The sequence below is a fragment of the Emydura macquarii genome, unplaced genomic scaffold (genome assembly GCF_026122565.2).
Source record: "Emydura macquarii macquarii isolate MOO-44397 ecotype Brisbane River unplaced genomic scaffold, CSIRO-AGI_Emac_v2 contig_2680, whole genome shotgun sequence".
NCBI classification, from domain to species: Eukaryota; Metazoa; Chordata; order Testudines; family Chelidae; genus Emydura; species Emydura macquarii.
In genome coordinates, this window is record NW_027132817.1 from 458,594 (window position 1) to 473,874 (window position 15,281).

Sequence of the window (15,281 nt, forward strand, 5' to 3'; positions counted from 1 at the left end):
AGAATAAGGAACAGAACGGTAAGAAGATCATTAGAACCTATGACTTACATATAATAGAGCATCTAAAGCATACCTTTTTAAGTGTTGGTTATGTTTGAATACTTGGCAGTCAGAATAGAAGGCTAAAACCCACTGAGCTTCTAGGGTGCAAACTACTTTGTATTTGATAGTGGAGCTAAGTGAGAGAGATGAGCCTTTATGATTTTGTTAATGCCATACAGCAAAGAAAGGCTGGAGCTGTCAGTGTAAAAAAAAGTTACTGAATATTCCAGTTATGCAGGAAGGACAAAGCTGCTCCAAAGCTTATAAAGGAATCCAGTAACCTGTAGGATGGCAGGATTGCCCAGTAGCCATAAGAAATTAAAACTAGATGGGGAGTACCCAAACATAGTCTACAGCCTGTGGTACGCGTACCCCTGGGGATATATGAGACACAGGCAGGGGGTATGTGGCGAAAAACCCAGTGAAGGGAGGCAAGCGACAGCTGCTGACTTCTGGAGAACCCAGGTGGCAGCTGCCTGCTTCCTGCCTGGTCCCAGCTCCCAGTGAGGGGAGTACTTGCTATTTAAAAGGTGGAGAAACACTGGTCTACAGATCAGCCCGATCTGATCAAAAGGATCAGCATTTGACTGCTAAAGCAAACTAAGATGAAACCAGACCTGAGAGGGAAGATTAGCAGGATTCCATTGACTGCTGTTTATCCCTTTACCAGCCACAATATCCTGACAACTAATGGGCATCCAACCTCATGTTTAAAGGAAACAGAGTATGTCTACGCTTAAAACACTACAACAGAGCACTTCAGTGTAGATGTTACCTATGCCAACGGGAGGGGTTCTCCCATTGCTGTAAGTAATCCACTTCCCTGAGAGGCAGTAGCTAGGTCAATGGAAAAATTCTCTTGTTGACCTAGCACTGTGTACACCAGGGGTTAGGTCAGCATAGTTTCAGGGGTGTGGATTGTTGATGTAAGTTCCCAGTATACACCAGCCCTAAGTATGACTTTTAATCTGACATCATAGTGGTTGAAAGTAGCAAGCCTTGGTGTTAAAGGTCTCAATTTCTGTCAAAGCTATTGTAGGCAGAGAACAGCTACAATAATTTTTCAGTAATAATTAGTGGTTACTGAATTTAAAACTTGGAACTCATTTATGGTTACATTTTTCTATCGTGTGCGTGTGTGTAATTCATATTCTTTACTTTGATACCTATGTCTTATCTACAGTTATATTTCAAGAGTATTTGCTGTTTGTGCTGGCTGTGAGAGTCAAAGTAGCAGATTGTTGGTTCTGCAGGCCAAATGATATTCTCAGTGACACGTGTGTAACTGTTGCTTGCAAATTATGCTCCCACTTTCAGCTCTGCAAACCCACCAACCTTCACTGGCATTACACAGGTGTGACAGCAAGCATTAGTTGGCTTTTGGAATCTTTATGATTGATGATGGAAAATCAGAAGAGGGGAATCATGTTGGACTTTCAGAGCCCTAGCTGAGTTTGCATGGCTGGCACTTTTAGAACTTCACAACTTCAGCCAGGATCCACAAAGGGTCTTAGGTATTGCATTGCTCAGTGTCGCAAGGTCTAACTCGTAGACGTATAGAACAACATTGGAACAACAATGCTCCATAAAGCCCAAGTTAGGCATCTAAGTTCCCTATAAAATACATGGGGAGAGAGAAGCGCCTTAGAATGTGATCTACAAAAGCCATTGTGCTAGGCAGAGAGCCACCGAAGCTAGCCCATAGTGGGAGCTGCTGGTGTGAAGGGTAATGTCCTAAACCCTGCTCCTTGAATCAAGTTAGATGTTTAAATCCAGGCTGCTGGGAGGTGCCTGTCTCTGCTTGTGAGCCACAAGTGGGAACCCCTCTCCTGGGATCAGGCAGCTTAGGCACCTAAGTAACTTCTTGTGCAAATGAGTAAGGCACGTGCCTCAAGCCACACAAAATGGGGATGGGGGGAAGAGGAAGTGCTGTCCATCTTAATCCCAGTTGCTAGAGCGCTACCCCAGGGATGTAAGACGCAGGTTCAATTTCCTCCTCTGCTTGAGGGAGGAAGAAGGAGGTTTGGATGGCGGTCTCACTTGTCTCTCAGGAGAGTGCTCTAACCACCTGGCTAAAATTTATAAGGTGCCCTCCTCCCCCATCCTCCAGTTCTGTAAAGATGTTGAATGGGACCCAGTCTGGTAGGCAATCTTTGAACACACCTACAGGATTTGGCTTCATGGGTGAGATAGGAAGGCAAAGGCCTATCTTTCCCCCAGTTTGTAGATAGGCATCAGGATGCTTGGAGTGAGGCACCAGTGTGCATGTCCAGAGACAGAAATTTAAGCACCTAGAGAACTTCTACTGCAAAAACTTACTCACCGAGTGAGTTGAGGCACCTACAAAGGTAGGCAGCAGCAGTGGTGCAATGGTGGCTAAAAGCCAGACTTAGACAACTAACCCCCTAGATTTAAGATGCCTAAGTACCTTTGTGGATCTGAACCTTACTGTTTAAAGGATTTGCTGTCAAACTTAAATTTATTTTTGAACGAGTAAATGTAGAGTGTTCTGAGAGAGTGGTGTGTGCGCGTGAGAGAGATGTAGTCCTGATCAGTAATGTATACTTGGTACTTAAAAAGGGCTGATTTCCTGATGTTGAAATTGTTGTGTACATTTTTCTTCCCAATGGATGTGAATGATTGGGAATTTACTAGATGCCCCCAGAACAACAGTGCAGCAATCACAACAGATGGTTTGTTTAAAAAACAAAAAACTGTGATTAAGAAAGGAAAACAGCAATGCAAAATGAAAATATATAGCAAATTGAAAAAGGAGAAGCTAATAGCAATGACTATAAACTAGCCATCATTAAATGCAGACAGTTGCTAAGGGAAGCAAAATATATCAATAAAGATATGGCCAGTAGGATTGAACACAGTAAGAAGGAATCTCTAAAATAAGAGGCACAAAAGAAATTCTAAGAATATTTAGATCTCTTATTAGATCAGGATGGTAAAATCGTCGATAATGCAGAAGGAAAGCAGATGAGTTCCACAAATATTTCTGTGCTGTATTGGGGAAGAAGTTGGAAGACATCAGCTCACAGTGATAATTAAATGTTTTCTATTCTGATAGTAGCTGCTACAACTAAACATTTTCACATCTGCAGGACTGGATAACTTGCACCTGGGAGTACTAAAAGAATTGTCCAAGGAGCCATGTGAGCTATTGATTTAGCTGTTTAACCAGACTTAGAATATTGGGAAGGTATCAGAAGATTGGCACAACATTAGCTTTTTTCCAATGTTTTAAAAGGATAAATTGATGACCCAAGCAAATATAAGCCAATCAGCTGGACATTGTTCCTCACCAAAATAGTGGTATGACTTATATGGGATGTAATCAGTAAAAAATTAAAGGATGAAAGCATAATTAATGGCAATCAGAATGTTTTTATGGAAAATGCATCTTGTCAAACTCAGTATTTTTGAGATTATAAATTTGGTGGCAAAGATAACAGTGACATAATATATTTAGACTTCTTTAAGGCATTTGATTTAGTGTCACACAACACTTTTTTTGTACAGTGCTAATTTATCAATGCAGCACATTAAATGGATTAAAAACTGCTTGTTTAATCTCAAGAAGTAATTATAAATGGGAAATCCTCATCCAATGGGGGTGCTTTTAGTGAAGTTCCAAGGCATCTGTTCTTGGCCTAATGCTTTTCAGAGTCTATTGATCTGGAAGGTAACATAAAAACATTGCTGGTAAAGATTGCAGATGACCCAAAACTTGGGAGGAGTAAATGGTGACACGGCAGTTCTAGAAAGTTATCTGTATCCTATGGTAAGATGGGCTCGCTTGAACAACACATGTTAATGCAGCTAAATGCAAGGTTACATCTAGGAACCATGGATGTAGGTCATGCTTACAGTTCCCTTTCTCTCACGTTCTTTATTTTGGAAAGCAGTGACTCCGAAAAGGAAGTAAGGCTTATGGTGAATAACCAGTTGATCGTGAAATGACCATATAACTTGGTGCCTTAGAGAGCAAACACTGTCCTTGGCTGTGCAAGTAGTAGATATAGCTATGTTGTCACCATTGTATATGGCATTGGTGAGATAATTACTAGAATACTGTGCCCAGTTCTGGGGCTACAGTTTGTGGGCTGCAGACATTAGGTCTCCCCCAAGGTCTACAGCCCACAAGTTAAAGTGATGCTGATAAATGGGAAAGGATTCAGAAAAGAGCTACAAGAATGACTTGATGTCTGGAAACCTACTTTAATTTGAGACTGAAGAAGCTCAAAGAAGGTTGAGGTGTCTTGATCAGTCTGGAAGCACCTGCATGGGGAAAAGATTTGCTAGTAGAGGGTTCTTTGAGCTATCAGAAAAAGGCACAATGAAATCCAGTGATTGAAAGCGGAAGCTAGACAAATTCAGACAAAAAGTCAGGCACAACTGTTTTTAGTAAAGGTAATTAAGCAGTTGGAGCAGTTTACCTAGGGATGTGGTGGCTTGTCCACAACTTGAAGTCTTTAAATGAATGTCTTTCTAAAAGTTATGCTCTAGCTCAGCCAGAAGTTATGGGCTTGATACAGGAATCACTTGGTGAAATTCTAGGGCCTGTGTTGGCTGGAGACCAGATTAAATTATTCTAATTGTTCTCTTCTGTCTTTAAAATATATCAAAGTTGTTGGTTAAAGTACCTAATGCAAGGAGACGTTGGAAGAGAAGGCTATGAAGACTATAGCCTATAAAGACACTAGAACATCTTGAGAAGAGTATTAAGCTGCAGTTTTCAACTTGACCCTCACTGTAAAAGCAACCATCACTTTAACCGGGCTATTTTGTTCATATTTGTTGGCTGTCAGGTGTCTTAATCTGAGGTGAAGGACAATCCAAATTAATCTCAAACCTAAATGAAGAAATCAATGCTTAATAGACAACGATCAGCATTTATCTAAAAATTAGCATAGTTTCCCTTCTGACAAATCCTATAAATGATCAAGGATCCACCATTGCTCATACCATCCCCAGACCCGAGTGAGGTCCCCCTGTCATGGGATACCAGTCTCCAAGCAGCTCCTCTGCATGAAGGCTGAGGGAGGGTAAAATGAGTAGTTTCAGGTGGTGGAGCCAGCTCTTGGAGCTAGAGATTTTTTTCCCCTGTGCAAGGTCATGGGCACCATCAGCACTAGGGGTAGATGAGAGGTTGAGTCAGGGCCTCCCTTGGACAGACTAGATTGGGGGGCCCCTGAAGCACTAGTCCCCATCCTGCCTCCTTTAGCCATGTGGTCTTAAATGAGGGGAGCAGAAACAAAGCACCACCTACTGGGGTGTAGCCAGGCCCAGGAGCTAGAGAGTGAGCAGCAGCCATATTGGTCCAGTAAAAGAGGTCCATCTGACTCCTGGATTGTCACAGCACTTTGGATGCTGGTGTTGTCATCACTGTGCCTTCTCTTTAGACTCTGGACATTATTTTCTATTAGCTAGTTGGCTGTTTGCCCCCCCCTCTTGTTGCCTACTGTCTCTCTGCTGCCCCTGTCCTCCATGCTCCTCACCATCATTCCTTCTTGCCTCTCTTCTTCTCTCCCCATCCAATGTCCTTTTTCACTTCCTTTGTCTTTCTCACTCTTGCTTTTGTTGACACCTCCTCCTTCTGCCCTCCCTAGTTCTATCTCAGATTCTATCATTCATTTAAAAAAAATGACACAAAAACCAGAAAGCAGTTCCTGGAACTAGGATGACTTTTGCCAACCGTCACTCTGTCCATATGTCTCATCAACCCTTTGTCCTTCCTTTTTGTTTTGGCTAGTTAAATTGTAAGATCTCAGGCTTGGTCTACACTGACCCGGCGATTCGGCAGCAGTCGACGAGAGTTACACAAGCTACTCTGTGTAGCTTGCGTAACTCCTGTCGACTGCTGTATTTCTGTTCTGTGCGGTATCTTCACTGCACTGCGCCTCTTGAGGAGGTGGTTTTAGTACATTGACTTCCTGATCGATTGAGCAGGTCTACACTGACAGCTCAGTTGATCCAGATAAGTCGATCTGACAGCGGCGACTTTGCCGCCATCAGTGTAGACATACCTTTAGTCTCTTCCCCTATCCCTTACTGTGTGATTGTTCTAGGTACTGCACAGTGGGACCGTCATCTTGGTTTGGTGCCTCTGGGTGCTGCTGTGTTACAGATAATTAGGACAATAACCTACCTTCTCGACATCCATAAAATAATTCTATAGAAAGGATATTGTTTTTTACGTTCTGTAGATTTTTTAAAAGGAATTTTTATAGATCCCTGTTAAATTATATGAGGCTTTCCATAAGAATATAGCTAATGTAATTATATAAAGAGAAAATAGCTTAAAGGTTTTATAACAAAATAGTGGAGGGAAAAACACATTGTTCTATAAAATAAAAAATGTATGGGAAAACTATATCAGGTTTTGAGTACAGTCCAGCGAACTAAGTATCGTTAGAAAGGCCGTAATTTGCATTCTAGTAGCTATTGTTAGAACAAAGCAGTGAAACTAGGACTTTCAGATTCCATTTGAAGAGCTCCTAAGAACACTGAGATAATGCACAAGTCACTTACCGTCTCTGCCTCAGTTTACTCCATGGAAAGAAACACCAAAAGAGCATTCTAGAACTAAATTAATGTTTGTGGAGAGCTGTGAGGCTGTCAGATGGAAAGTTAAATGTATTTTTTCATATGCATTGTTGTCTACTCTTATTTTGGCAAAGGCCAGTGGATCATGAGTGCTTAAATAAAAATCTGATTTAAGAAAAAGCTAAAATAAAAGCTGTTTGGCAAATTAGATACTTCAGAAACTAGCTATCATCTGAAGAATTTTGCTACAGTTTTGTTTAATAAGCTACATTTTCTCCTTCCTTGATCATACCTGTATGAGAATTTTGATGGCTCCTATGTGAGACAGCAGTGGTTGCATCTGTGTGTGTGTTGCTGTCACTGTTCAGGTTTTGCAGTTTCCTGTATTGGATCGTGAGGTCAGCCATTTTTTTTTTATTGCCACACGAGCTGCTGGCATTTACATTGCCCATTTATAGTACAAAGTAAATGGAGCTGTCTGTTCTCTGGTATTCCCATACATAGTGCCTGATCTCACTGCAGACTCAGCCATCCCATGCTTTGTAGCGAACAGGAGGTGCTTTCCATAAAAAGGATTGTCAGGGAAATCTGATTTATTATTTTAGTTCATATTTTTCTAATACAATTGGTTTTGTTCTTGTGTTGTCTTCCTAATTGTATCATACATTTCAATAAAGCAATTGATATTGCAGCCTGGTATGGTAACTCTTTGTTATGAGAACTCTTAAATCCTACATTAAAATATGTTGGTATGTTCTCAGAATTCCTTGCCATCTACATGCACTTGTTGTCCTGCTGGTTTTGAAGTGGTGTATCCAATAGGCTTGATGTTCACATTGCCTATAATGCAACAAGTAACCCTTGAAATCTTACTGTAGATCCTTCTGAAAGGTAATTCAGCTTTGTGAATTAACTTATCCTGAAGTCTATGTAAAGTTGAGCTGTTTTTAAATTTTCTTCCTGTTTTGATCTTAGTGATCAAAACATCTAATTAACTCATTTTTGCATCTCCCTAGGTTTGACTCAGAAGACCTTTCCTTTGCAAAGTACAAGGAATAAATTCTAGTTTGGGAGTCCAGTTATCCTATATGGCTAAATGTCTTGAGTTAAGTCTTTTTAACACTATAATAAATTAAAAGAAATAGTGGCTCTATCAAATTTATTTTAATATGCTGATTATAGGAAAAATATTTTGGTTTTTAAAAAAAATATTGCTAACTTAGTTTCTAATAACTCTGACTGAAGACCTATGAACATATGCCTTACTTTGAACTCATTTGTGCATCAGATTTTTCTGATGCCTTACTTAGGAAAGAGAGGACTATTCTAAGTTTAACTCTAACTGTATATAATGTTTCTTCTAAGTTACAGATAATCGGGTCTACGCTGGGGATAGGGTGTCTTAAGGAAAAATACCACTGTTTACCTTTTGGGAAGCAAACTACATACACACATACTAAAATTAGAGTCCTTTATATATGATGCTTTTGCTGACTCCTGGAAAATGTTAGTTTTAATTATTTAATTTTATTAGAACTTCAGATTGCTTATGCAGCAATTGCAAAATTACCTTCAGGAAAAGTATAATCCTTTAAAGGGACACTATAATCTTGAAATCAAGTTGCATTTTTTTAAAATGTAAAGTAACTTCAGGTACTGTGCCAGTCTGAGTCCCCCTAGCAACTCATGTGGTTTTGCAAGTGTACTTACTACTTTTGTTTAGATGTCTTCCCTCTTGCTACTTTATGAAAGATCCATGCAAAGGGTAAGACTGACAATGTACAGGAGACCCAGTGAAACTGACTATGCACAAAGTAAAGTTAAAAAGAAAAAAAATTGGGACAATATTTTTTGCTAGTCTTTTGTTTTGTTTAATTGTAATTTTGGTGCTACTTGTAACAAGAGCAGCTAAAAAGCCCATAAAATTGATTTTAAAAAAAAACCTGTCTGTGTCCCTTTAAATTTATTACTGAAACAACAATTCCTGCACCTCTTCCACCTCCTGCAAGAGGGTTTGAGTAGCCACATTTAATCTAAAATTATAAATGTCAATTAATCTATATAGTTCATTTAGAACTGTCTGCCACTGCCAACAGGTTCTGCCACATGATCTACTCACCTATGTATGTTCCTAGCAAAATCTTCTTCAAAATCGGTTACCTGTAGAGATGGCATGAACTAAAAGGATGAGATCCAAACTCCCAAACTTTGGATGTGTTAAAAGCACAGATCAGAAGCTTGTGCCTTGAGTCCATTATTATTTCTTCATGTATAATGTAATACTGTATAAGAAAAAAGACTTCTGGGGAAGTAAAGGGGCAGGGAGGTTGTTTTAAAAGTATGGTTATGGCTAGCAAAGTGACACTGAGAATGATACTCTTTTATGTGCTGTATTATCAAATTGCTTAAAATATTTTTGTTTTTTTGCAAGTCAAAACAAAGCTTTTTTGTCAGGAAGAGAAGCTCTCTTTATTATCTGAAAATCAAGCTTTTTTTTCTGTTTTGATCGCCAAAGGTGAAAAGTTTGTATTCGGAACAAGGCTGATGTCTTCTATGTGCATGTGAAACTGAATAACAACGGCTCTCCGTCTTCCTGAAAAGAAACAGTACTGACGAATAAAAGCTTGGAGCATTATCCTACCATTAACTCAAGCTACATTCCCTTTGAATTTAATGGGAGTCTTGTAATTTTGTGCCCTGTCTGAGGAAGGGTCTGACTTAGAATCATAAAGATGAGTTGGAAGGGACTTCAGGAGGTCATCTAGTCCAACCCCCTGCTCAAAGCAGGACTAACCTCAGCTAAATCATGCCAGCCAGGGCTTTGTCAAGCCGCAGCTTAAAAACCCCCTAAAGATGGAGATTCCACCACCTCCCTAGGTAACCCATTCCAGTGCTTCACCACCCTTCTAGTGAAAAACTTTTTCCTAATGTTCAACCTAGACCTCCCCCACTGCAATTTAAGACTGTTGCTCCTTGTTCTGTCATCTACTACCATTGAGAACAGCCTAGCTCTATCCTCCCTAGAACCCACTTTCAGGTAGTTAAAGGCTGCTATCAAATCCCATAACTTGCTTATTATGGGGAGATCTAGTGGGGAAACTTACTACTCTGGCATATGACACACTCTGAATCAATGATCCTTGCATAACTGGATATCTCTAAGCTAGGTGTAGTGATGGCATATGTAAATGGTCTCTATTGTAGGGTCTTATCTGGCCTCATTTCTACAGTGATGCCACTGATATTTGCTGGACTTCTACATAGATCTTCTAAGTTTGAGGGTGCAGCTGAAATGTCTCAATGGAACTATACAGCTAAACTTCCCCTTAGCTGGAAAAGATTATTCAAGTGGGCAACAGAATAAAATCAAAAGGCCCAGAACTACTAACACTCAGTCCAATAGAAGTTACTTAATCAAGATCAAATACACCAATCAAAGAAGATTGGAATGTCAGAATCCTAAAACTGGAATAAAGTCCATTCGGTGAGAGGACTTTGTTTACACCTGCCCTCCCCATTGTTGGTTCTTACCCTTGGATATATATATATATGTACACCTCTTATCTGATTTCTATTTCATGCATCTGACGAAGTGGGTTGCAGCCCATGAAAGCTTATGCCTGCAGATATTTGTTAGTCTTTAAAGTGCTACAGGACTCTTGTTTTTGGGGTTATGATAGGAATTCTTCTTCAAGTGACATCTCTGATATAAGGAGAGGATAGAAATAGAAGAACAAAAATCATGAAATATTACTTGTAAACTGACACATTTTCTTCCAGATTATAAAAGCGCTCAAGGAACTGCAGGATTTGGATATTTCACTGGACATTCTAGCGGTAAGTGACAAACTGTGTGCTTAAAGCTTTCATCTATGACGTTCTCTCTGGCATCTTCAGTGGTTTGCAACCATAAAAGCCAGGAAAGTTGCTGCACCTTGCATTTCTGAATCCCAATTAATTTTAATATAAAAAGTTATACGGGACCATGGCATTTTCCCCCCAAAACCATCTGGAGGCACTTCGCCTCACCTAGCAAGTACGGCAGTTGTGGCAGGGTGTGACAATACTGGGCTCTTCTACTTAGCATTCAGAGAACAGAGTCCCGTGCTGGTTGTGTTTTCTTCTGAGTGAATTGACCTTTGTAAATCTGATGGAGTAAGTTTGTGTGCACACAATTATAGTTTATTTACATGTGCTGGTGCTTTGATTCTGTATTTAAGATGAAACAAACATGACCAATTCATATTTTAGATCCGTGATTACATCTTTCATTCCTCCAAGGCGTACAAAATCCCTTTTAAATTGTGATTCTGCAGTTAGGACATCCCCGCCCCTCCCCCCTGTTCTTTGCTGTCGCTAGTGAACCAGTTCTCTGTCTTGCTGTTAGGGAGAATTGCATAACAAGGCCCTAACCACTTGTGGATTGTGAAGATGCCCTGGTATGTTTCACGAAAGGAAATGTATTAACTTGGATATCCTGGCCAATTTCCAAATCTGGTAATGGCCTCTTGCCTGCCTAAATTCATCTTTTAGTTCTATGTGGATATGATATTCTTCACTGTGTCATACCTGATTTGCAGTGTTTCTACACTCCATACTGGCTAGAGTAATCCCCTTCATATAGTGATGAGATTTTAAAATCCGAAAGCACTGTGGACTACTTATTTAACTGTAAGTTCTCTGTCATTGTTTGTAATGTGACAGGCCATTTGGAAGCCTTTATGTGAAGGGAAGAAAGAGGGTGATGGTTATAATTAACAGTAAAATAAAGTTATCTAGAAGCCTTACCAGTATATTATGAGATGTTTCAAACATTAGTCCTAGGAAAAGCTACAGCTTCTCTTGTATGAATTTCAAGTAAACTGTGAACCATCATGCATGTAGGAAGCATTGCTGAAAAGTATTGGATGATGTCACTGAAGACCCTTCTGCATTAAATGAAATAACTTTTTTTGAACAGCCATATGGACAGATGGTTGTGCAGGAAAAGCACACATTCGTGTGATATCTGAAAGTACGAGTTATATCTTGTCACTTAGCTGGGGAGAGCTTTAAGAGGTCACTGTCCCCTTATTGTAGGATAATTTTAGGGTTTGTGTACATCTTAAAGAAGAGGCTGTGTAACCAAATATGAATGAATATAATTATGATGCAAATTCACCTGCAATATTGCGTACCCACAACCACAGACTTTTCAGGACAGGGATAGTTTGTGCAGCGCCTAGTATAGTGGTGTCCTGATCTATGGCTGGGGCCCCAAAGCACTCCTGCAATATGAATAATAATGGTACTATGAGACCCAGAAAATGAACCTGACTTGTCTAGTTTCCAAGGGTCAGTCTACATGGGCAAAAATACATACAATGCCTGTTTAGATAAAGTTAGGCTGCAACACACCAGTTCAAGTGCTCTTAAAGTTGCTAGTCTGTCTACATGAGTATTAAAGAGGGGATTTCAATCAAATTAAACTAACCCCACTGAGAGCCATTCCTTTTGTGGCTATGTAGACAGGACTCACATGTTCAACCTAAATGAACTGCCAGAAGTAGATTGCTAAATAAGTAACTTAATTTCTCTGCTGAACTTTCATATAAGTTAAATATAGAAAGATATTCACATTGCACAGTCAGTATTTTGAGTTTTAAATGTGTGGTTTTGCTTTGGCTCCCTTGCAATATTTGTTTTTGGTACAAAAATGGTCTTTATAATCTGAGTGATCTGTCAAAGGACTTTTCCAACCACCAGCTTATTGCTTTGTGAATTTAATTAGCTGAAAATATATATTCAGGATGTTGGTCATGTGTTTCTGTCCTCCTTGCACTGTCTTCAATAGGAAACTGGAGTAGGAAAAATGGTTAACAGTTTTCGCAAACATGCCACTGCTGGGAATATAGCTAAATCTCTGGTAAACCACTGGAAAAAACTTATTCCTCCAGAAAATGAAAGGTAAGTGTGAGTCTAACTTTAATTTTGAGATAAATTGATGCCTAGTGTAATAATTTTCTCAAGCGTTCTGACTGTTTTTTTTAATACAATGATATTGGCGTGATAAGATAAGACCAATAAAAGAAGTAGATATTCTGGAAATAGAGTGGATTGAATGAAAAATTAGTTTGCGAATAGTATTCGATAAAAATTGCCAAAACTTCCAACAGTATTGTTGGCAAATAAATATTTGACTAACTGTAGTTGAACCAGTCCTTAGCCCATGGATTGATGAAGGCAGGACTAATCCAGCAAATGGGCATCATTCTCTAATTCTTCAGGAAAATGGTAAGTACAGATCCGGAAGGGAACTAATGTGATAGTACTTAGTTAAATGTTGCTCCTGCCTCATCATACCTCCAGTCACTTGATTTCCTTTCCCTTATCATGCTACTTCCAAGAGAATAAGAGGAACCCCAGAACTTTAAACTTATGAATATCCACTTTTATGTTCTTCTTGAGGAATATTTCATGAAGCATGTATGAAGCTGCTTATCATAGCTACAAGTTAATGTATTTCAGGGCCAACCCTGATTCTTGTTGACCCTGACTTCAGAATCATTTACTATGATTTGTGTCCTGAGTATTGTGGCACTGTAATGGCTAGTTACATAAGGCTCCTATATAATTCTCGCTTTGTCATCTGACTTTTGTTTCCCACTTACATACAGAGCAAATACATCAAAATTGCCATATTGGGTTAGATTAACGGTCCACCTAGCCCAGTATCCTTTCTTGCAACAATGGCCAATGTCAATGCTTCAAAGGGAATAGACAGAACAGGGCAATTATGAGTAATCCATCCCATGTCATCCTGTCCCAGCATCTGGCAATCGGAGCTTGAGGGATAGCCAGAGCTTGGGGTTGCATCCCTGACCATCTTGGCTAATAGCCATTGATGGACCTATCTTCCATGAATTTATCTAATTCTTTTTTAATCCAGTTTTGGCCTTTCACAACATCCCATGACAGTGAGTTCCACAGGTTGACTGTGTTGTGTGAATTAGTACTTCCTTTTTTTTTTTTTTTCTCAACCTGCTGCCTTTTAATTTCATTGGGTAACCTCTAGTTCTTGTGTTATATGAACACATCCTTATTCACTTTCTCCATACCATTCATGATTTTATAGATCTCTATCCTATGCCCCCTTAGTCTTCTCTTTTCCAAGCTGAAATAGTCCCAGTCTTTTTAATTTCTCCTCATATGGAAGCCGTTCTATACCTCCTACTGCGTCCCAAAAAGTCTTGTCTACATACCTTTGTCTCGCATAGCTCCTTCATTTCAGCCACTCTGGTCTGAAGAGCCCGTACTTGGTCTTTGAGGGCCATGAGCTCCTTGTGCTGAATGCACATACATACTACCTGCCCACAAGGCAGGTCCTTAGACATGCTGCATTCAGTGCAATAAACTGGATAGCCCGCGTTCTGCTGTTGGACTTCTGCCTGCATTCTTTTTACTTCTGCATCATTTTTGTGGGGGAGCTGGGAGAGATGTTGATTGGCCTAAATTTAGAGAACGTTTGGTATATCTGGCTGCCACACTGTCTCACAAAACTCCTGTTTGCTGCTCCTGTTCGCTTGCGTCACTGAATAGACATAATCTCTAGCTCATTGATACAGCCACTGCTGCCCTCATCAGGCCAAATGTGTTTTAGGCCCTTTATAGTTCCTTGCCTGATATTTTTGGGACAGAGTTGGGCTGATGGCTTGAGAGCTGAAGGTCCATGTGGATTTGGGGTTAGGCAGGTCAAGTAGGGTGAAGGAGGTATTCTGAAGTTGTAGGGTTTTTTGTTTTTGCTGTGGGGAAAATCAGTTACATTTGAACTATACATTTTAAATCTTAAATTTCTATTCAATGTTTTGATCAAAACCAGTAATGTGCCTGGAACCTGGGATGAATATCACCTATTTCAATATATGCTGAAAATATTTGGTCGGTGTTCCTCTCTCTGGAAGGAAGCACTCTGGGGAAATGATTGGAAGGGTGGCTCCGTCTCACTTGCTGGTGACAGCAGCTGCTAGATGGTTGGACCCATATTCTGCTTCACTGAGACCCTATGCTAATGTGGAAGCATCTCACAGCAGCACTACAGGCCTTCTAGTACTTTTTACAAAGCATGCTGTTAAGGGAGATCTGTCATTGTGGGGACAAGCAGAGAGGTGCTGTGTCAGGTAGTCTGCTGATACTTGCTGTTTCTGGAGTGCCATCCTGTAGGGGCTGGGTGGGGTGCCTTTAGAAAGGATTTACTGTAGCTATTGAAGTGGCAAAAGGGGGGGGAGGGAAAGAAAAGCGTAGTGCATCAAGTGTACTTTGTAGATTCAAGGAAAGATTTCAAGTCAAACGCCTGACCCTTTAGGCTCTGTCACTACAAAAATGTTTTACTCCTTTCCCAACAACCATGCAGTGCTAAGCACTAGTGTGGACAGGGCTCAGACAGCTGTCCATGCTGTAGCTTGCCGCACTGATTTCTAAAGGTGCATTTACTGTAACTCTAAAGACAAACATTATTTTTCAAACCTTGTATTTGCTGGGATCCATAAAGTTCCTTTTTAGGAGCAGTAAGTGGATTTTGAACTTGCTACTGGTTGTTTTGTCAGTACTGTGACTACTATAATCATTCTTTTTGTTTACTTCAAGGGACATAGTCAAGTGTTTCAGGGCCAATATGTGGGTTTGTGGAAAATTTTACATCGCAGACA

At 40.0% G+C, this 15,281-nt stretch overlaps 1 protein-coding gene across 2 annotated transcripts in view; it reads left to right on the forward strand.

The window, feature by feature from the left end:
- Window positions 1-15,281, forward strand: part of LOC137164600 (elongin-A-like) — a 50,362-nt gene that overhangs the window by 1,949 nt on the left and 33,132 nt on the right. For both annotated transcript variants that reach the window (XM_067565469.1, XM_067565468.1), the window contains exons 2-3: window positions 10,378-10,434; window positions 12,431-12,543. In XM_067565469.1, the coding sequence (XP_067421570.1) occupies window positions 10,378-10,434; window positions 12,431-12,543 (170 nt within the window). The remainder of the gene's footprint in view (window positions 1-10,377; window positions 10,435-12,430; window positions 12,544-15,281) is intronic.